The sequence below is a fragment of the Taeniopygia guttata genome, chromosome 3 (genome assembly GCF_048771995.1).
Source record: "Taeniopygia guttata chromosome 3, bTaeGut7.mat, whole genome shotgun sequence".
In the NCBI taxonomy this organism is placed as follows: Eukaryota; Metazoa; Chordata; class Aves; order Passeriformes; family Estrildidae; genus Taeniopygia; species Taeniopygia guttata.
The window spans coordinates 6,124,354-6,148,138 of NC_133027.1; the positions used below are offsets into that span (position 1 = coordinate 6,124,354).

General features: G+C 41.8%; 1 protein-coding gene across 2 annotated transcripts in view; it reads right to left on the reverse strand.

The window, feature by feature from the left end:
* Window positions 1-1,051: 1,051 nt before the first annotated feature.
* The window catches only part of RCAN2 (regulator of calcineurin 2), an 84,551-nt gene continuing 61,817 nt past the window's right edge, over window positions 1,052-23,785 (reverse strand). For both annotated transcript variants that reach the window (XM_002190166.7, XM_012572930.5), the window contains 3 exons: window positions 17,172-17,345; window positions 14,386-14,557; window positions 1,052-7,426 (listed from right to left, as the gene is read on the reverse strand). In XM_002190166.7, coding sequence (XP_002190202.2) covers window positions 7,266-7,426; window positions 14,386-14,557; window positions 17,172-17,345 — 507 coding nt within the window. In that variant the 3' untranslated portion in view covers window positions 1,052-7,265. The remainder of the gene's footprint in view (window positions 7,427-14,385; window positions 14,558-17,171; window positions 17,346-23,785) is intronic.

Sequence of the window (23,785 nt, forward strand, 5' to 3'; positions counted from 1 at the left end):
GAATGAAAATGAATTTATCCTTCCCCATCTCACTAGATGAATCTAAACTGCTGAACTGGACAAAAATCCAAGCTAAGTTTCCCACCTTTCCTGGCTGAGGATCTGTGCTACGTAAGAGTCCAAAGTTGTCCACAGTCCATGTCCTGTGTATGTACACAAACCCCACCCCAATTCATGGCAGTGTACAAAACCATTATCCTCTTACTGGTGCATGGGAACACAGAATGATAGGATTGTCAAGGCTGGAAGAGACCTTGAGGATCTACAAGTCCAACCATATAGAACCATAGAATCAAACATGATGCTTATTAATCACTTTACAGCTGACCACTGCCTATCTGGTGACAATATATATATATATATATATATACACACACAAGCACTGCTGATCTAGTGAATAATTTTATAGATTTTATATAATTTTATCATTTTATATTTATATACATATATGTGATACCGTTCTCCCCTTCACCCTACCACCAGGGATAGTACTAGGGAGCAAGGCTCTTCTAATTGTTTTTTTATTGTCTTTTCCCCTCCTCCTTCATTACTGCTGTTGTGTTACAGGTGTGAGGCTGAGCTAGTCCAAGCCTGGAGAACCACATTGCTGCTGTGCCTGGTAGAACCTGTGTGGATGTCACTGTTCTGTACCAAGTTCATAATCTGATTCCTGGCTGTGAACCCCACCAGAAACTTTAGAGAAAGGGAAAAAAGGAAAAAGTTGTTAGTTGTTTTAAAACTGCACCTGTGTATATTGAAATCTCTTGCTGGGTGTCCTTCAACAGCAATGTGCTGTCCCACGCTGTTACTCATTAGCTAGAAAAACCTGTGCTCACATTTACTGTTGGTTCAGGTTTGATTTTGGGCTCTCACTCGGATCCAGAGGTGTTGGGAGCTGCCTCTGCAGTGGCTGGGATCAGTCACTAGAGGGTAGAGGTGCACCTGGATTTAAGAACAACATGAATAGCTGGAAATTTATTTGCCTTGGATGCCAGAAATGGCTCAGCTGCCTAACACTGATATAAAATGAAAGCAAAGCACCGACAAGGAGTTTGCTAATTCCACCAAAATGTTTAATACCATAATAGATTTTCATTGAAGTACAGCGCTAATGTGAATATTTGTACAAAATATGTGGTTAAAAATAGTATTGATTTATAATATATACAGATATGTCACATCCGTGTCAGAAATGTAGACACTCGAATGAAACCATGAGCAATGCTTTTAAATCTACAACAACATACACGAAATATTTCTGCAGCTACCCACATTAGGACAACTTGCCAAACTGACACTTAAGGATCCACCAGTCCCTACAGATGGCATTTCTGTCAGAAGTTTCTGTACAAGAACTCTGCTCTAAAATGGATTCAAAACATTTACCTCCATTAACCCAACAGTGAAGAGAACACATCTGTGTGACACTAATGTAGACACAACTTTCTCGCACTAGATATATGATCAGTTACCATAATTTGTTAAAAGAAGGCTGATTTTCTCATGAGAATAATAGAGAAGTTTAATCTTTCTTTCTGGATCCTCTTAATGCTGTGAGGGAGCCCCTGATTCAAATGGGCCCTTAATACAGCTCTTGGGTACATGACTCTGCATCCTGAAGTCTGTTTTAAGGTTCTGAGTATCTTTATTTTCATTAACTTCAAGGCTGCTCACACTTCACAGCTTTCCCAGCCTTACTCCAGCAAGAACCTCCCTATCAAATGTGCCTATTTAAGCTTTATAGCTGTGGCATCAGGACACAATCCTATATTAAAATGACTCTTGCTGCAGCCCCAGAATCTGTGTAGTTACTGAACGAACTGACAGAAGGGGAGAGAGAATTCAGGCTGGTTTTTTAAGCTTTCTGAGCATCTCTGCAGTAGGGTCTTTCAGGGCTCCTGCCCTTCCATCTAGAGTGCTGCTGCCGTTCTGCCTCTAACAGTGCTGGCTTCTCTCCCCTCCAAGCCAAAGCAAATATACTCCACACTTCAAATAGACCTGTGGGAAAGAGCTTTTACAACACTTCCTCCCTGTCCTTTTGCCCCTGAATGCTGCAGTCTACATGTATTCAAAAAAAGAGCACAGCTACTGTTATAAAAACATCTCTTTTTGAGAGGAGCCTAAAATATTGAAAGCGGCTGTACTCCCCCAGAAGATGGGTTAAATCAGGAAAAGCAGTGTTTGGGGTTTTTGCTAGTGTAACTTGTTATTCAAGAGCATTGCATGATGCTAAGTATAAATGAGGGTCTGGCTGGGACTTTAATCCATAGTTGGTCTTATTTTTTTGATAAACCAGAACTAAAAGTGTTTTCTTAGGCAAAAGGGAATCAAGGAAATGCAAAGGTCTTACATTCACACTGGTATGTGAGATAAAGCCTGAAACAGTGAAAAGTTTAGTGCTGAAATGTTTGCCACTAAAGAAGGACCAAGAATAATTTCAGTAAATATTCTTTAGAGGATCTGAAAGCATTGTGACTGGGATCAGTCTGATCCTCTGGGACACAGCTCTCTGCCCTGAAGCTCATTTCCCAGTGCTGTGTCCAGTGCCACGGTGGAAGAGCCACAGCCGGCATGTCGCAAACACAACAATTCAGTTGGGTGGATGAAGAAACTCACTGTGGTGGGGGAAGCTCCTTTGGTGCTCAAAGTGAAGAATAAACAAGGCCTTCTGCCTCTGACCTCTAAAAGAGGTGAAAAGAACCCCAGAAGAAGTTCACTATTACTAGTTTTTCTAATTAAAACACAGAGGTTAAGGCCTGTCCTTTCCAAAGGAATTAAAAAGCTCAGAGTTTACTTCTCGAGTGAGACTTCTTAAGTGGATCTAATTTTCAGAATCATGAACAATCATATTTTGAGAAATTAAGTTTTTTATGCCAGGCACAGAGAAAAATCATTTTTTCACATCCAGATTTGAGCAATTAGATATCAGAATTTCACAGGACAGTTATCAGCAAACTCATCTCCCAGTTTCCAGTCTTTTGCAAGACCCAGCACAAATTGATGCAAGACACAACAATTAGTTTCAATTTTTATAATAATGAATGTTAACAGAACTCTTTCCCCAGCCTGGCTGGCAGCTGGATGCCATGTTCCTTGTACAAGCATTCATGGCCACAGCATCACCCATGATTATAAAAGCACAGTGAGAACCACATCAGGGGTCTGGGACGTGCCAAGCTTTTGCTGAGCAGAGACTGCACTGCAGCTTTTTTTGTGTACACCGAGCCAAATCCACAGCAAACCAGAGCAAGTTCACATGACTCTGAAACTGCAGCAGCTTAAAATGGAACATGGCATATCCTGCTGACAAGAAGGCTGCTTTCCCCTTAATTTCTACTGAAACAAAGTTTGGCTTATGTCACACATTTAAGCATTTTCAGTTCTACCAGGGGTATACACCACACTACTCAGTTTATTGATATAGTTTAACTCTTTAAATGTTGCTTTTCCAAACACCAGTGCAAGCAGAACACTAAAATACTGTTTGCCATATTTATTATTTTAAACTAAGCTCTGAATTATACAAGTGTAAAAGTGATTAATTAGCCAGTAGCTTTTTAATACTCCTATAAAATATGACTAAATAGAACATTTCAAAAGTTATGTACAATACAATGGAAAAGCTCATGGCATCTGTGACAGTGCTCAGACAAGCCACTGGAATCACGTTCTTCCAGGAGTTCAGTCCATTCCGTAATACAAACAACAATCTGTATTTTTGCTGAAAGCTTTTACAGTGTTGCTGAATGGGACAGAGAGGGGGAAAAGACCAAAATAAAACCAACCAACCCCTCTTGCCTGAATTAGGATCAAATTAGTGCTACAAAATTTATGCATGGGGAGAATTTCTATAACCTAAAACGCTTTAGAGTAACTATGGCTGTGGTCTTGCTGTGGTTGAGGAAGGGATGCTCTTGCCATATTTTCTTGGCTGAAAACAAAGTTTACTGAAGTGTGTCTGCGTATGTTAGGAAGGGGGGAATTTGCATACCTTATCTTAATTACAAAAATCAAGGCCACAAAAATTACTTGGTTTGTTCCAAAAGAGCAGATTCTAAAACACTCTTTCTCCATGCACTTAAAATGTTTTCATGCTTTAAACTGAAGTGAGGAAGTCATTAAAATGTCAGTTTCATTTCTGAAGAGGTCAGAAAGGACAAGTAGGCAGCAGGCAACAGAAGCAGCAGCTGTACTCCCCTGATTTCCTTCTTTTAATTTCCAAAGAGCAGCAGGAACCATGTCCACCCTTCAGAGGCCCCAGGGCATCACCCCAGCTGCTCCCTCCAGCTCCTGCTCTGGGCAGGAAATTAAAGGGATGCGGCTGTGCCACTGTGCCTCAGGAGCCACAGTGTAACACTGAGGATCCATTCTTCCAGGGTTCCAGCAGGAGAGAACCCCTGACACCCTGTGAGAAGTGTAAGTCCGAGTGGCTGACCTCAGAAAAGCTACAGAAAAGCAAATTCCCACTCAAATGAGTAGGGGCTCTGGCTGTGATTTACTGAATAGGACAATTCCCCTTCCAGACAGTCAGCATTTTTTGAAAGAAGCATTCTTTCCATGTCAGGAAAGAACCAGCCTTTAGTAAAACACTAGCTTCTGTCAAGAGCCAAAAATGCTGATACTTTGATGAAAGGGACATTATTCCATAATACATTAAACACTTTTTTTTTTTTATGATGATCATTAATTTATCACAGGTGATATATAAACTTTTACCATGGAGGCTGCTTTGAATTTTCAGGTTTGTAATTGTGTTTCTATTTCAATGCTTCAAGCAATGAGCCATGTCCTGCTGCCTCCTGTAGTACCACACAGCTTTCCATAGCATGGAGTACTCACTGAACGGGGCCTTGTTTAAATCTGTTTGAAAATGCACTTTGAGGAAAGAACATTTAAGGTCCAGTGCTTTAATTTGCAGCGTAGTTTTACATCATTTGAGGCCAAAGTACTTAGTTCAGAACCATGTCTCTCCAAAATTAGAGGCCATGGATACAAGACCAAGATTTGGCCTCCTACAGTCTGGCCTGTAAAAAATCCATTAGCAATGATATCTTGATATCTGATCATTTACATATTTAAATCTTACTGGCTGTTTATACTGGGCTAAACTAAACCCCATGGACATCAGTGCTGAGTGTGCTCTCAAAAAACCAGTGGTGTTACTCCTGGAATATCATTTGTGGCCTAAGATGGTTCCTAGGCCTGTGAGTGACAACTTCTTTCTTTAAATCAATTTTAAATGTATCACTGGAAATATAATTGATGTGGCACCTCTAAGGAGTTACTTTAAGGAAACTTTACATAGATATCATGAAAATACTAAAGCCCCATTTTATGTTCAGTCTCTGCTGTATTTAATGAGCAGTACTCTTGTCAGTGTAACAGCACACAACGATGCCCATAATGCAGTAACAATTATAGAAATGCGCTGAGTGCTGAGCAAAGAACTGCATCTCATCAGGAATACCAGGGGGGCTGTGGTGCTCAGAGGCTGAACTATGTGAGAATAAGTCCTCATTCCCAGATGTCCTCACCATGCAGGCTGGGAATGCCATCTCCTGTCCTCACTGACAGAGCAACATGCTGCTTGTCCTGAAGTGCTGCCAAGCCAAGACCCTGCAAGGGGAACTTGACTCTGCTGAAGTTTTGTAGCATTGCTGCTAATTAAGGGTGTGATGGAACCCTCCCTCAGAAACCAGATCATTAGGTTTTACAACAAAAAATCTTGATTACAGAACCTAAGCTGACTTTTCAGATCCTAGAATGAGCTTCCAAGATGTATTTACTTATTTTAAGCTGTAAAGGATTATAAACCATGGAAGCTCGCTGTGCCATTTTATATTCACTTTGGGGAGTACAGCTGCAGCTAATCATCTTAAAAATTCCACCATACCTTACACATACGTTCAGTTTCTGCAGTATTAATTTCAGTGGAACTACTCATGTGCATAAATTAAGCGCATGCTTAAATATATGCAAAATCTGAGCTCAAATGTCTAGAAAATATGTTCTCAAAATGACAAGTACGCCTTAAAAAAATAAATCATCATGGAAGGTCTGCCAGACAGGGAAGCCAGGATCTGTCTGCTGTCAGCCATGATGCAAACACAGAACAGTTTTTGTAACCCAGTATATATTGCAAGTGAAAGAAACATGCAGGATGGGGTGAAAAAAGGGGATTCAGTTGCATGCAGTCTAATTTCAAGTGTGTAATTATGGTCCTGTTTTCTTTGGCCTGAAAAAAGAGAAAAAAAAAATTCAACTAACCTCTGCTCACCTCCACAAACCCAAACTTCATACAGCTCAAAAAGGGTTTTGAAGCACAGGCCATGGAAAGGGGAAAGGGCTGAATATTAGAGATTGCAAGTAATTACTGACAATTTCAGGGCTATTCACCACACCACTAGGAAAACATTCAGCCTGTAATGTTACTGGAACATTCAGCTATGACAGAGAGCAAGGAATCCCATCTTACATGAGCAGTCAGTCAACTCTTCTTCCTCAGACCCAAAGGGAAGCACCACTCATCCCCTGATAGAACATTAACTGCTAATCCTTACTGATATTCTGGCTCCCTTCTCCCCAGAAAGGACTGATCAGACCCCCCAGCAGCTGCTGCCTCTCCCCTCAGCCCAAAGAGCTCCATCTCAGATCCCTGTGACCATTTCAGACCACTGTCCTCTACAGCTATTGCTGGAAGACGGTTGTTTTCTGTTGTTTCTGAAAATGTTGCAAAGATAGTTTTCCTTACAGAGAATTCCAGGGGGGTGCAAAACCCACCAAGCTGCTAGTAGAGTAAAAACAACACACCTACCCCCCTTAAAAAAAAAGGAAAAAGGAAAAGATTGTTGGGAAGTGAGGAGGGCAGAGGAGCAGGCTGCTTGATGAAGGGCAGTAGCAATCCTGGGAGTTTGAATATCAAGACTGATATTGGCCTAATTTCCACCCAAACGATCTCTGGTAGTGGTAGTTCAGCATGCAAATTACAGCTGTGAAAAGATCCTCAGACTGAAACCCACCCTTGTTTCCTCGGCCTTGTTTTGTCCTTTCCAGCTAGGTCTATCAGTTGGTGTGTGATATGGTTACAGGTACAAAGATCTTTTTCCTAGCCCTTTTGTTACAGAGGCTTGATTACTGTGAAGGGGTTTCAATGACCTTAGTGTCCCAGTGCTCAGAAGGCAAAGGCTGCCTTTCAACAGAACAAAGCAAACAAAAACCAAGAGCTGTGCTGGAGGAGAGAGAAGTGCTGCTTCTGCCGGAGAGGCTCAGTTAGATACAGGCGGTGGCACACCGGGGCGTCGAGTTTGAATGATTTTTGGCTTTGGAGAATTCTTTGGGTCCTCATCTTCCTCCATGTCGCTGTCACAAACGTGAACTACCACACTGGGAGTGGACTCTGTTCCTGCGTGCAGCTCGTATTTCTCTCCTGGAAGCAAAGAAAAGCAATCATGTCAAAAGATGGCAATCTGAGCAGCAACACAGCCCGTGGCACTACTGGACTGCAGAATACTCCACACTGGGTAGGGAGCTGAGTGTGTGCTGCTCCTAAATACAGGTGAGCACCAGCACGGCTGGACTCTGTCAGCTGCCTCAACACATCCTGGGGATTCTGCCCCAGGAGGCAGTTTGATCACAGGTCTGTAAGGTATCATAAAATACACACATCCTCGTGTCTATAATGGGTTTTGGTACTAATATTGGTGGCCAGTGGCACTGAAATTAACCCCCAAAGTAGGCAGAGGAAGGAGAAAGAGCACAGAAGTTCACAGTTAAAAACATGAACTGGAAGCCAACCTATCCAACCTTTGGTCTGAAGTTATTTCACACCTGTTGGGTTGGGATTAGTATTTTTTTGCTGTGGCTTCTTTCCTCAGTCCCATTTAAAGCCTAATTGTTGCTCTTAGACAGATTTCAACACTTAATCTAATTTATCCAGAAATAAATTCCCCCATATCTCTGCTGCAGACAGATTTTGAATTTCAAAGCTCTTTATCTGGGGCTGTAACAAATTTTGTCTCTACAGATGAGATTACAGAGCAGTCTATAAATGCTCACTACAGCAGGCTGAACGCCTAAACAGTACATATATTTTCTAACTATCTGCATTCCTTATTTAAGTAAGTCTCAACATAGTACTCCTCTGAGGGAGATGAACATGGCTTTTTTTTTTTTTTTCCCACAGAAAATATTCTGAAATAGAAGGGACCCACAAGGATCATGGAGTCCAGCTATTAAGAGAATGGCCCATATGGGCTTGGGTGGTTACCTGCAAAAGTCCACAAGCAAACAAAGGATCAGACATAGAGCTTTGAGTCCTGAATTCAGCCTGCTGGCACGACATGTATTCTGGACTTTACATGGATACAAGTAGGTATTGGTAATTAAATTGCAAAAAATTAATTTAAGACTTAAAAACAAAAAAATTGCCTGCAAAATCTTCTGAGATGAGGAAGGTGAGGCCCCAGCAAACCCCATTGGCCTCTGTTTGTGGTGTAGTGGTTCCTAAATGCTGCACCACTGGCAGAACCCAGCAGTGCCATGTGTTGTAGCATGGAAGCAAATGGCAGTCCCTGCCTCAAAGCACTTGTGGCTTGCTTGTGGTACTAATTTGGAGTTTTATTTGTTTGCCACTTTGGGGCAGAGTAATTAATGTGAAGAAAGGGTTTCAAGTTTGGCCCTGCATTAGCTTATGTAGTTCTGGGACTGTGCTCACATGCTGTTTGTGCTGACAAATTTCTGGTCCAAATAAGCCTGGATGGCTTGAGACTAGAGGACACATTGTATTTTTGCCTAAAAACAAAGGAGGCACCTAGTGAATAATAGCTATAAGCCAGGCATCTTGCTGTGAGAAATATTTTACTGCTGTGATACCATTAATGTTGACATTTAACTGCTCTATTTTTGGCAACCTTTCCTCTGAATCCAAATCGAGCAAAGCATTACAGGTCTTGCTGATAGGCTAAAATATAAAAAGAGAAATAGCTTGGTTGTGCTGCATTGAGGAATTACATGGTTTTTCTTTGCCCATTTTCCCTGCGGGCCTCAGCTAATTTCTCAGCTCTGGGCTGACGTCAATGCCGCCAGGCAGCACCGGGGATGCATTGGTCACTGTCACCGCGGGCAGCTCCGCAGTGGGCCTGTCCTCCCACAGCAGCACCGCGAGGAAATCACATTCCCTGCCCTCCTAAAAGGTGATCATCCCTGTTCAAATGCCACATTCTCGTACTGCTTAAATCCCTCCCAGAAGGAGTCTTTTTGCTGAAAAAGAACGGTGAAAAAAGTACAGACGCAAGGAAAAATATTCAGATGCCTCTGGCACAAGTAACTGCAGCAGCAATTAATGTCACTTTGCAAACCAAAATGTGATGCACTCATAAATTAGGTTTTTAAGGCATACAGTTATTTCTGAGCATAAATGAGCTGTGCTGTTTGTTCTGTACACAAACGGCACAAAACCTTTTCATGGCTAAGTTAGGAACAGGACAACAATAACTCTGGGACTTTTGTACAGCTGTATCTCGTTCCAAACATAGTCACTGTTTGCAGACAAACACTAAGGTGATAAGCACAAAATAAAAATCCAATAGATACAGCCAGATTAGCCCTTCCCTTCTGTGGCTTCCCTGTTTCTATGATTTTTTCTTTTCTCCTTAATACCATTTTCAGCATTAAAAAAAAAAATAAATAAATAATGAGCTAAGCCTGCAGCAGTTTAGCTACTGAAGCAATGGTTGAGTCACTGGAGTTATATTTACACAACCTAGGTTGTCCCAAGCTATGAGTAGCAAGCTGAATTAATATAGGTAAGAATCACCAATTTCTGTAATACCACCCAAGCATTTGTCCAGTGACCTCATTCAGCTGTCTCTGACATGGCTTCATCTGTGATCTCAGGCCCTACACGGATCCATGCTCCTGCTTCTCCTGCTTGTCTGAAGAATTCTCACAGGCTAGCTAAGCCAAAGGATTCTTGGGGTCAGGGGTCTTTCTCCTCCAGTTGTCTTTGACCTGTCTCTATCCTGTAATAATAAATTTAAACCTTCACATAAGCTAACAGTGGCAACTCACATTAATTTACTCAGAAAATTATCATAAAATTTACCAAATATACTCTGCCCTTCAGGGCAGAATTCAGCTGTGGCACGTCCACTGCTGATTTGTCAAAAAAACTTTCTGATAAGCCCCTGAAAACAGCAGTGGTGTTCCTCCCTAACCATTTGCTTTGCATAAAAAGCCAGTAAGAATTTGAAGTTTTCTTCCTTAACAATGAGCACAGCTGCTTTTATGTCACTGGGCCCTACCTTTTGTGACCACATGAGCCAGGACTAAACCCACAGCCTTGGGTGATGCAAGAAAGATGAGCACAGAAGCAACTTAATGATATTTCAGAATTAAAAATAATGGTATAGGATTTTCTATCCCTTTGTGAGTCAGTACTGTGACCTTTCCTTGATGGTGCAGCTCCTGTCTAACAGGGCCCTTTTGTCCAGCAAAGACCATGCTCATATACATAAAGAATAATGAACAAATGCTAATGATAACATGTAGCTACCTCATCCCTAATTCAGACTCATGAGCAAAGGTTAATGAGTTCAGAGCTGCCCATTTCAAGTAAATGTGGCATTAGCATCATGAAAATCCTTTCCACTTTCAGTCCCTTCATCCAAGTGCTTTATAAACAACAGGATACAAATAACAGGAGATCCTTTGTATGGGTGCATGTTTGTGACAGAAGAGCTACAGCCCATCCCACAAAATACCTCCATAAAACACCTCTACAGCAGGAATGTGCCATAGCAAAGTGGAGGAGCTGCTCCCTGGAAGCCCATTACTGATGTTGCAGGAGCTGGGCACCCTACTCTCCCAACCAGAGGAAAAATTTTCTTCACCCAGCAGCTCTCTTGTACCCTGCCCCTGGTAAGAGAAAGGAAGGGCAAAAGCACCCACAGAACAGCAGGGAGAGGAAGGACAGAGATGAAAAGTTTTATCTATCACTGTTTGCTTGCCCCTCCATCCCCTTTTAATCCTCCCTGGGAGTCATATGAAGTATTTAGTATTTCCTTTGAATCAGTGATGACAAACACGAGAGTTTGAAAACACTTGGGCACAGAAAATCTGCCTTGTGAGATGGTTTGAAATCCCTGTGTATGGCATTTCCTGGGCAGGGTCCTGCTCTCACCTGTTTTCCCCTTCCCTAGGGAAGGGTGAGCCAAACCCAGGGCAGAGCAGGGGCTGAGGCTGGCAAGGAGAAGTCAGGGTGGCACCTGGGATCCTGGGGAAAGACACTTTGGAGTGCAGAGATAGAAATGAGGGCATCCAGGACAATCTGTTGTGAATAAAGAGGCAGTGGGGTAAGGAGGGCAGATATAGGCAGGTTGGGGAGTGGATAGGGAGAGGGAGGGACTGCTTTCCAGGAAAGAATGAGCATATTCTAGTGCCAAGAGGATAGTCTGCAAATCACTGCATTAATAAATGGCAAACAGCTGCCTGTTCTTTGAGAGGAGCAGCAGCTCTGCTGTAGACACAGGCTGGACCTGGAGATTCACTCTCCCTCCACCCTGCAGAGGTTTCTCACATAAAATATGTTTGCAATGTAAGGTGGTTGTTTTATTGTTATCCTCACTTGGCCTAACTTGGAACCCCAAGTTAGGAGCTTCTTCCTACAGGAATGCTTGCAACCTGCCAAGCTGTTTTCTAGTCCCAGCCCTGATGTCTGCAGATCTTCATCAGCATATCAAACTACTGGAAGTTGTCTTGACAGTGGAAGTGTTTTCCATCAAACTGATTAACAATTCCACTCCTTTATTTGCAGAATATTGAAAAGATTGTAGGCTGGTGGTCAGCACCAGGCACAGTCACGGTTCCTGGCTCTGACTGATCTACAGCACTCTGTTCATGCCTCATTTAAAGCCTAATTTCTGCATCTGTAGAAAGTGAGAATATGCATCAATCATCCAGGAACTTAATTAAATATGCCACCATCTTCCCTAAGGAGTAAATGCACCCTCACCAATCTCAATTCCTTGTGAAGGAACCAGCTTCCTTTTGAGCACAGAAAGAAATCTGTTCCATTAGATCTCCAAGATGCCAGCCTGTCACTGCAGTTAAAACACCTGTCCAAAACTGCTGGCACACAGCAAATCTGTTAACTCACTTCCAGCATACTCCTTACACTCTGGAGCAAATCTCCCAACATTTTGCACTCAGGGGCAGTTTTGGTCTCCAATGTTGTGGCTATGATGATTATGGCACCATACTGTGACAGGAGATGACCTGGATTCAGGGAAAGGGAAAGGAGCACAGGTCAGTGTCCAAGTGGTACATCTTGCATTTCCAGTGAAGTAGGACAATAAAAATCATCTTATGCTGAGGGCATACAAAGACAATGTTCACTATTTAGAAGCATTAATGAGTTTTCCTGGTCCTCAGATGTTTATTATACCAAATCACTGCATTTAATACAGCAAAGATTCCTCACAAATTAAAGACATGGATTTCAGATTCTAACATTCTCAGCTCTGTAAACAACTGTGCCAAGTGTGCGAGTATTTTTTGACAGCTGATAAGCTGTAGTTACATTTTTAAATTGTGTTTTTGAATGAAAAAAAATCTCTTCTCTGAGGCTACCAATGCTGTTTGATGTCCAGCAGTGTTTTACTGCTGCAATACTGAGAAACGAGTTTTACTGGGATTTGTTTTTCAATGAAATTCTAAACATAGTAAATGCACAACTGAGAACAGCAACACTATTTTAAACCCGCCGCTGCAGTTAACTAAAATTGATCCCTCTAACAAGTGCTAAAAATAGAAAGAAGAGAGCACACAATGGCTTTTCATATTGCTCCCTGCAGGCTCCTTAAATCCGCTGAATTTGACCTTCACGCAAAGCTGTCCCAGAGTGTGGGACAATGAGTGATATTTCACATTCCACTGCTCCAGAACAGGAATTGATTTATTACCCAGCTAGCTCGGGAATTCGTTTACATGTTTCCATTTATAACACTGCTGCATCAAAGAGGGGAAAAAAAAAAAAAAAAAAAAAAAAAAAAAAGGAGGTTTTTGGTTTTTCTTTTATTCAGCATTTTAGAAGCAAAGCATCACTCCTGGAAATAATAATATGTAATATCGTCCCTGACTGCATTTTTCTACTGCCTTTTTCCTGCTGAAGGGGAACAAACCATAGGAATCTCCTGATATATATTTTCCTCTTGTGAGAGATCCCATCTGAAAAAGACAGGAGATAATCTTGCAAACCTTGTGAATCATGAAACATCCTTCTGCACCCCATGCATTCCAGCTCTGAGTTCCTTTGGTGCAGTTGCACAAAAGCCCCAATGATTAGATGTCTGCAATTGGAAGCTGCTCTCAAGAGTGAGCAAGCAGCATTCCCAGTACAGCTGGGGAGAAAACAATTCTCTCATCCCACAAGAATTTCAAAAATAAACTGCTAAATTTTCATGAGCTCACCCCCACAATTGTTATTAGATTGGATCTGAAATGTTTTATTTCGGTATGAAGATAATCTAATAGGCTATTTTTATCTTGTGGCTTATGAACATAAATTAGATTAATTTGTAAATGATACCGCTTGGACCTGAAACTGGAACCTTTCTCATTTTGAAAATTCTAAACCAGGATGCTTTAACAGCTTTGAAAGAAAACTATTTGTAAAGATTACTTAATTAAATCAAAAGTAACCCTCTCCTATGTAAAGTTTTGGTTTTATCAGATGAGCATTTTCCAAGGGAAAGCATTGCTTGAAAATCCCAGTTAGCTTCAAGTCCTGGCATTAGCTGAAAATGAGAAGACAGAAGAAAGCCTGGATGCATTATCCATTGACATTTATCTTGTGCTAACAGGGGTTACAACTTATCCCATTCCTCTTGCATAGTTTTCAGCAGGAAATGAGCATTCCTAACAGAGCAATCCCACTGGGGCTGGGGAACAGTAGTTGTCTCTCAGCAAACAACATGAGAGATTCTCCACTCCAGTAAATGTGCACTTTTTCAAGTGAGAAATCTGCACCTTGGAATGCAGAACTGAGCAGATGTCGTGTACAGCAAAAACTCCTCACATCCATAGCCAAACATTTGTCCAGTCCCCACCTAAACCATCAGCTGTGTCATCTAGGCACAAACCCCAGCACAATAAATGGTGTAAGCAAAGCTTTGATCACCTCTCACAAGCTGCAGATAACACACAGTTCTGTGCCTACACATGGTAAAACTCATTCTGGAGGAAAGAACCAGGTGACACCCATCAACTGAAATCCAAATTTTAATGCAACTTCCAGCTCTATGCCAACTCCCTCTACAGTTATTATCTACACTGGTATTTTTTGTCTGCTTTTACTGACACATTTTCACCCAAGGACCACGAGCTTACCTGGTCCAAGCTTAGAAACTGCATAAAGGAGGTCGTAGTTGATGACAGGTGTTGCATCATCTATTGGTTGCCACCCTACAGGTGGGGAGGCTGGAGGCGAGATGAGAAACTGTTTTGCAGGCTGTGGTGGTGCCAAATGAAGCTTGTCTCCATCTGTCTCAGAGGTCTGAATCTTTAAAGCATAACAAAGACACTGTTTAGTACAGGAAAGAATCACAGAACGCTTTGGGTTGCAAGGACATTTAAAGGTCATCTCCTCCAACCCTCCTGCCTTGCTCAGAGCCCCATCCAGCCTGACCTTGAATATTTCCACGGATGGGGCATCCACAACTCCTCTGGGCAACCTGTGCCAGTGTTTCACTACTCCTACTGTAAAAGATTTGTTCCTTACATCCAGCCTAAGACAACCTTCTTTTCATTTAAAACTGTTTTCCCCTTGTCCTATTGCAACAGGCCCTGCTATAAGGTCCATCCCCATTGTTCTTGTAAGCCCCCTTTAAGTATGAAGAGCCACAGTGAGGTTTCCCTGGAGCCTTCTCTTCTCCAGACTGAGCACCTCCAGTTCTCAGCCTGTCTCCACAGCAGAGGAGCATCTTTGTGGCTTCCTCTGGCCTCACTCCAACAGGTCCATGCCTTTCCTGCATTTGGGAGCCCAGTGCTGCACACAGGACACCAGGTGGGATCTCACTGGATCAGAGTCACATCCCTCAGCCTGCTGGTCACACTGGGTGATGCAGCCCAGGATATTTGAGGTGCCAGGGCACATTACCAGCTCATGTCCAGCTTCTCATCCCCAAGGATTGCTAAATGGAATGACTGCTCAAATCATACCTTTCTCATCCCAAATGCCACCCAGGCAGGGTTGCAGCATCAGTCTCAGAAGAGAAAGCCTGTAAATGCATTTCATCTCAGCCTTACAGAAGGTGCCTGTGCAGTAAATGCACAGTGTGGGGCTGTGACATCTGCAAAACTACAGTATCTGTGCCTCCTGTGTACATTCCTTCAGGATAAATGCAAAGCTTTGGTAGCCCCAGCTGCTAGCTCTGAGATTTTTGAGGCTGTAAAGGTACTGTTGTGATCTGGTCTAAATGCCTAAATAAAAAGTGATAGTACACAAGTAACTCCTGAACCAAGGCCCTGTAAGTAACTTCAGAAAGGTTTCTACAGATTTTATTTCTTTAGTTGAAGTGAAAAAGGAATCTATGATGTTCCTTAGTCATTTGCGATTCAGTGTCCTTATTCATTTCCATCTTAAATTATCTACTTTAATTCCTTCTCTTTGCTAGTATGTTAAAGAAGCCTTGACATAGATGAATTGTAGTGCAGCTATACCTGAGCAAGATTACAACCAGCTCGAGCACAGAAGCAATAAACTCTATTTCCATGACAGCAAACATGGGGTTTGCAAAGAGCCAGTCTGGATCTCTAAACTCCATGTTCCCCAGAACTTGTAGGTCTGGAAGTTGTTATTCAGCTTGGCTGAGGCCAGACACCGCTCCAGACACTGCTGCTTCCACATCTTCATTCCCTGAACACGACTAATAAACTCTTGTAAGACTATGTGTACTGGAGAGCATAGTGCAGATACCAGAATGGCTCTGCAGGAAATCAGCTTAGATAGGGAGACTAATCACTATTGTGCACATTTTGCTTTTTGTTCTTAGCCCCAGTTTTCAATTATTCTCTTGAATGTACAGTTAGAATGAAATCATTCTCAGATCTGCCTAACTGCAGGTTTTTCAACCTTTCAGAAAAAAAACTCAGAGACAGATTTAGGAGATTAGGGCATGAAAATAGGATTGAGGCAGATTCTTAACACCTAAATCCAGCTGCAAGATCTTCTGAGCTCATCTAACTCGTTAAGCACATTGTTTGTTTCACAGCTGTAGCTTCACATCTTCCTGTGGCTCTGCTCCTGCCTAGGCTCACAACAGTTCCTATTCTGACCAGGATGAAGAGGCTCATAATTTAACATTATGGGTTTGCTTGGTACCTTTAAGTGAGCCAGCCCATATTCTCAGACCTCTGAAGGGCCAACAGGCAGCGCAAAGCACACCTGCATTGCTTATAAACACTAGTGGGTATCCCACAAGCCACAGTGACCACATCAATTTATTAAACTGCACTCAGAAGAGGTGGTGGTTGGGTTCTCAACCTCCTTCAACTTTCTCTATCCTGGCTGGGGCCCAGCCTGCTGTGGGAAATTTATGTTCTTTCTCCCTTGGCCAAGGAGAACTGAACACCCACCTGACAGTTCCAATAGATGGATATAATCACCTACAGCCCCAGGCTGGGAGTGTTTTTCTTCCCCTACCTTCTTCCTTTAATTTAGACTCATTAAATTCCTTTTAGAGAATTCAGTATTTGTAATTCATGTATTCAGTTAGGAAAAGCCAAAAAGGCAGGAGGAAGTCTGACTGTGGCTCAGGGCTGCAGCCAAATATGTAATCCAGTCCCACCTTTTTTATTCACTGGGATTCTTTACATTAGGACTTCCTTATGGTTAGTTAAGAGAGTTACCCACAGACAACATTCAGTGTTGTAAATCACCTCTGAGATACATAATTCTGTGTGTTGAATGAGCAACTTTAGTCCTAAGTGGTCCTTTAAATTTACTGCAGACCCTCGGGGCAGAAACAGCTCAGTCAACATAAGGAGGTTTAAGTAATCTTCTATCAGAGAGATTGGACATGGGAGAAACCTTTATTACTTTTATTCAGTGTTAGTGCATAGCTTTTAAAGAAATATTGTGCAGTAACACAGAAGTAGAGTCCAGATTTCATTACCTGTGCAAAATACAACTTTAACTTCTTCCCTCTGAACTGTGTTTCATGCAGCTCTATTCTGGCACGAGCAGCTGATTTGGGACTGCTAAAATTTATCCGCACACGCCTGAAGCTTTTGAACAGCTGGAATGTCACACAGTCATCATAGGCACGGAACAAACCTTCAAACTTCTCCTGCAAAGGAAAGAGAAATAATGCTGAAGATTAACTCTGTGCTCTGTCACATCAGTCTGAGCCAAACAACAATCTGAAACTCAACAGCTATTTAAGCAGGTTTCAACCTGTGGCCTCTGGGGACAGGTATCCATAGACAAATAAAGACTCTGTGAAAAGAAATTAAGGAAAGCAGTGGTCTGGTAGTGCTGAACTCTGCAAAAGGTTTAGGGGAAGAAGTCTTCAAATTGAGAACCCAGCAGCTATTGAACTTCTCATAAAAGTTGAGCAAACCTGTGACAGTGACATATGAAATGAAGCTGAAAGGGCACATGACTGAAAACACCAGACAACAGTGGGCTCATCTGCACAGAAGCAACCATTGTGCTGAATTACAGTGGAGTCAGCAGAGAAAGGCTGCAACTGAGGCTTACATCCACATCAGCATTGCAGGGTCATTTTGTATTGCATGCTATGTTTTTCTGGATGTTTTGTCATTTAAATACTTAAGAGAATACACACTTGTCCTTTGAGAGGTCCTGCAGCATCTGGAAACAAACTGGACAACTGAAAACAGTAATCTGTCTGAAAGAGAAACTTCAGGCTTCAAAATGTTCAGCTGTAGAAACATGTTCAAAAGCTCACAACAAAAATAGGGATATTTTAGCATTGTAAAAGGAAGGTCTGAAGTTTACCACACCCATGGACTTGGAGATGAGCAGAAATTCAAGGCACTTTGTCAGCCTTGGATGCTCGGATTCCATTTCTCTGCAAGCTGTGAGTACACAGAGGACTAAGTTCCACACCATCAAATAAACCCAAAGTTCTTAAATCAATTCTGACATAGGTCTTTTCATTCACACAAGCATAAATTCATAACATGCCAAAGCTGAAATGGGGCAGTTATTATTTAGCCCAGCCTTCATGTTTACTCAGATTTCAGACTGCCATCCAGTGTGTCACACATCAAATCAGAGCATTTTAGCTACTGCAATCAAGACTTGAAGTTTTGTAAGATGGAGAATCAGCCAGACCAAAGCCCCTGCTTTTAGGAGTGCTTCATTCTGAAAAAAAAAATCACTGGTGAGATGATTTGCCACACCATTTTATATACACTGAGAGCTGTTATGTCAGGGGTTTTTATAATTACAATAACCTAATGTATATTGGCAATAACCTGATGTTGATGCCCCATCCCTGGAAATGTTCAAGGCAAGGTTGGATGAGGCTTTGAGCGACCTGATCTAGTGGAAGATGTCCCTTCCCATGGTGGGGAATTGGAATGAGATGATCATTAGGGTTCTTTTCATTTCAAACCATTTCAGGATTCTGTTTTCTTTGCTATCTCGGCAAGTCCTCACATTTTTACATGTTTTAAAATACTTCATTGCTTCTCATCCAGGAAAACAATTCCTTTTGCCTTACAGTGGATAACTGGTAGAGACTACAGAAGATAGAAAATGCAATTTATGTAATCTCATCCATACTTCACTTCTCATCTATTGAGCTTACCAGCAAAACAAACAATTTAGAATTTCTCAAAAAAATGCATCCTGAAGCACAGTGCAGCTGCACAGGGAGCACTAACAGCACCATGGGAGTAACTACAGTCAGAGGGAGACATTTGTTAAGGAGTTAACAGGGAAGCAGCCCAGTTCCACAGCCAGGGCTGTGACACCGTGGCGCATGTGCCCGATCTCCTTTCATTCACTGCCAGCTCTGGTGTCTTCCTCCCCATAACTGATATTCCATCGCTGGCACCCTTTCAAAGGAACCTCCCTATGGTCTATTAAGCTTTCATGATTTTCATTTCATTCTGCCTGACCTCACTCACCTCGACCTCTCACTGCAGGAGATACTTTGGAGGAATGAAAAAAAGAAAAAGGAGGTGAGAGCTCTGTGGTTTGGCAGAGGGTGACTAAAGACATGCAGAAATCCCCAAAGCAGTTGAAGTGCATAGGTCTGTACAAGCAGATCTAGTCTTATCACCAGAAGTCCAAATTGTTACGCCTCAGTTATGCTTTTTATCTGCTTTGCTTATATTTTTTGAAAAATTCCATTTTCCTGAGCAGAAGCCTAGAGCCAGTGGCATTTGTATAAAGGTCAGCCAAAAGCAGCAGTCATCTCAGTCCTGTCCTGATTGGAATTTTGATGATACTACCTTCACAATGACCAGGGATAAAGGGCTGGGGGAAGGGAGAGAAAGGGAACAGGGGCCCAGTGTCTGTTTAAAGTAGGATTCATACAGCATTCAGAAACATAGTCCAAATAAAAAATAAAGTGACTAATTAAAACTTATGTCTTCATGTTGTCTTTATTACCTACTTTAGACCTCTTCAGTACATTTTTTTAAAATGAAATAAAGAAATTTAAGTACATATTAGTGGGGGGCTTAGCAGTGCTGGGTTAACAGTTAATCCTAAAGGTCTTCAACCTAAACTATACTATGATTCTGTGAGAGATAGAAAGGTATTTATATACATATATGTATGTATACAACGATCAAGACATTATAACAGAAGTCTCATAAGTCAAAAATTAGCAGCAAGGTGAACATTTCCCAGTAGTAGCTCTCAGTTTCTCTACAAGTCAACAATAAAATTCACCATATAAAAAAAAAGTTTCACCAAGAGTGGAAGGAACCATCCATGGACTTGTCTGGACACTGGGAAGTACCTATTCCTACTGACCATTTATTAATAAAGAGATGCTCCCTGTCTGGATGCAGCAGTCAGGGCTGTGCTTGCCCCCTCTGTAACACAAGCCAGAGCCCAGATCTTGGTGAGGGACCTAACACAACTTTAGGGAAGACACAATTTCAAACGTGGGTCCAAAAACAATGAGCACAAGGAAACTGCTGGGCCCATTCCTGGGCTACACTGCGACTCGCTCTGATTAGGCACTGAAAGGGATAGATGGAGAACCGTAAAAAAGCTGATTAAGTCCTGGATGCCATTGCCACACTGGGAGAACTTTAAAGCACTATGGAATTTATTCTGCTTGCTTTTCAATTTTATACTGGCACAGCTTTAGAGACCCAGCCTTGATTAACACTACTGAAAATGCTGTGGGGAGAAGGGAAATCAAGCCCTCTACTTGATATTATTAAAGGGCAGTCTATGCACAGTGGGGACACTTCCACTGCACTGACTGAAACTGCAACTCCCATTAAAAAGATTCATACATCTGGATTTTTTTACATTTTCAGCTGATAATAATAATGACCTAAGCAGAGGTCATTAATCATCACGTGAAGTTAATGGCCTCCAGCTGCATTTTGAGCCATCCCCACTCCTTCGAGCTTTATATCAATTCCCAGGAAAAGCCTTATGTCTTAATTGCTATTGCCTGTGACTTCTAATATCTGCTGAATGCACTTATCTGGATAAAAGTCTTTCAGAGTCATTCCAATCTATAAGAAAATGTATCATATACATTTTAAAGGCCTAAGCAAATTCTTTCCCTTTCAAGTTTTGTGGCTAAATTATTCAAGACTCATAATCCTCTCAATTCAAAACTATTAAAGTGCTTTTAGAATTCAGTATTTTTAAATGCTTTTAGAAAGTAAGTCTTTGAACTTTCAGAGCACTTTGAAACTTGTGGGGAAAAAAAAAAAAAAAGGAAACATCCGAAGTTAAGCAGCAGTGTTGCTATTCTTGAAAAGTCAAAATGTAGAAAGTCATGAGTTATGCATTTATTTCTGGGATTTCGGAGTGTCTTCATCCCTCCTAAGTATGTCTCAATGAGGCCCAATTAATGCTCTGGAAGATGTGAGCAACCTTTACTTCCCCAGGTTCCCACTTCTCCCTCCTGGGCCCTGTGCCCTCTCTCCATCTCATTATTCCTTTGCCCAGCTCTGGGCACCTTTCCCCAGTTCTCTCCTGTCACCTTCTGTCAGCTCTCATCACTCAGTGCCTCTAGCAATTTCCAAAGTTCTTTTCTGTTTGTTTTCTAAATTAACAAAATTAGCACAAAGTAGGACCATACTAATTAAAGCTGCTGATTACTCCAGCTTGATGGTTATCATTTAGGACAGCCAATACTGAGAACAAACAGAGCAGCATGCAAGGAAGAAATGAGCAATGGAGTGACAGACAGGAGCTAAAAGCCTCTGAGGACAAGGGCAAACCTATGCCCTTCTTAAATAAAAACTATTTCTAGCACTAAATGGAACTCATCTGAGACTAAGACCCTGCAAGTCACATGGTAACAGTGATCACTGAAATGCAGCCATAGGGAGGTAAACAAGATGCTGGGTATATTTGAACAAGTATTTCCAGTAAAGCAAGGAGAGTGTTAACAGCATTGTATGGAGCACTATAGCAGCTCATTAAAAATGCAGGGCTTGTTGCCTGTATCCTAAGCAGATTAATGGGAATTGATCCAGATAAAGGTTACAGGGAGGTGCTGGAATGAGTCCAGAGAAGGACAACAGAGCTGGGGAAGGGTCTGGAGCACAGGTCTGATGAGAAGCAGCTGAGGGAGCTCAGCCTGGAGAAAAGGAGGCTCAGGGGGAATATTCTGGCTCTGCACAACTCCCAACAGGAGGGAACAGCCAGGTGAGAGTCGGGCTCTGCTGCCAGGGAACAAGCAACAGGACAAGAGGACATGGCCTCAAGCTGAGCCAGGAGAGGTTTAAGCTGGACATTAGGAGCAATTTCTTCACTGAAAGGGCTGACAGTCATTGGAACAGATTGCCCAGGCAACTGTTGGAATCACCATCCCTGGGAGTGCTCAAAAGGCAGGTGGATGTGGCACCTGGGGACATAGATTAGTGGTCATCACAGCAGTGCTGGATTAATGGTTGAATTCTATGATCTTACAGGTCTTTTCCATTTTTAACCATTGCACAATTCTATGAATTATCAACTTACTAAATAAGAAATTGAGATGCTTGGCTTATTTAGCAAAACAAAACAAAGCCTGAGAAGAGATGGGACACTCATCAGTAATTTACCAGTACTGTTCAGAGCAAGGACAAATCACACATGTATGCTGTAAATCTAGAAGACGACATTGGCATAAAACAAGGGGAAACAGTTGGCATAAATAGGTTTAGTCTAGAAGTTAAAGAAGGTTTCAAACATCAGACTAATGATCCAGAAACAACGTTCCAATTACAGCAGTGGCAGCAAATTATTTTTTTAAGATTGAATTTGGTTAGTTCATGTGAGGGACTATGACAAAGTATCGACACAATGAACATTGTAAAACATGACAGCCATAATTAGCAAGTGAATTGGGTTCTGACACAGCAAGTTCCTGTGATTTATTTCCAAACATTTCTTTCATGAATAGCTCCACTGGTATTGTGTTCATTCAGGACAAAAGCCAAGGCCTAATTCAAATCAATGGAAGCCTTTCCACAGACATCAGCGAGCTTTGGATTAGAGCCCTAGAACTCAGAACCCAAATTACATTTTATTATTCAGTGTGTTTACACTCATTATCACCCTTGCTACACATTTGATTTAGGAGGTGGCTGTGATTTAGAACTTTAGCCTAATGCTTTTCCTAGAGTTTTGCAAGCAAATAAAGAAAGCATTTTTCATATTTCAATTTTTCCTGTTCGTTCATGTAAAAGATACTCCAAGGAACTAACCACAATAGAGAAAGGGATATAATTCACAATTATTAAATTAGTTTTTCCTGAAATTAGTTCTGTACTGGATATGAATACCCCTGTAAGACATAAACTCCTATCTCAGAGTTGAATGTATTTTGTTTCCAGACAAGCCATGCTGGTTGCAACCCTACAAAGCTCTCATGAGGCACAAGAAAAAAGAATCTGGTAAAACAGGAAGCTGTGCACTGAAGAGTCTTGCAGAAAAAACAATCTAAGAACAGATTAATTCCCAATTTATAGCAAAGAGGATAAGCGTACCAGTTACTTCTAGAGGGATAAAGGAGTCACTAAGGTGACACACATTTAGCAAAAAAACTAAAACAGAAGCCTAGAAAATATGAGCTGAAGTGATTTCAGCATTGAGTTATGTCAATGCCATATGAAGGGTATTGTAATGACCTAGCCTGGATATTGTGTGTAGCTCTTCTCATCCACAATTAAGGAAGATGGCAAGATAGAAGAGCAACAAAAGACTGCAAGGATGATCAGAGAAGTTGTGAACCTGTCACAGGAGGTGGAGGTAGATGATACCCATCCCCAGAAGTGTTCAAGGTCAGGCTGGACAGGGACCTGAGCAACCTGGTGTAGTGGAAGGTGTCCCTGCCCATGGCAGGAGCTGGAATGAGATGGTCCCTTCCAGGTCAAACCATCCTGAGATTCTGGGATCTTGCCTTGGGAAACAACCCAAAGTATAAGGTGTTTTCTGTTGCATCTGTGTGTAAGCAAATCAATAAATAATGTAGAGGGAAAGAGATTAGCAGAATTAAAATAACCAACAGTGTTGATATTAAACAAAGACTGCCTGTTAAAAGATTTAGACTTAAATTGAGGCAGT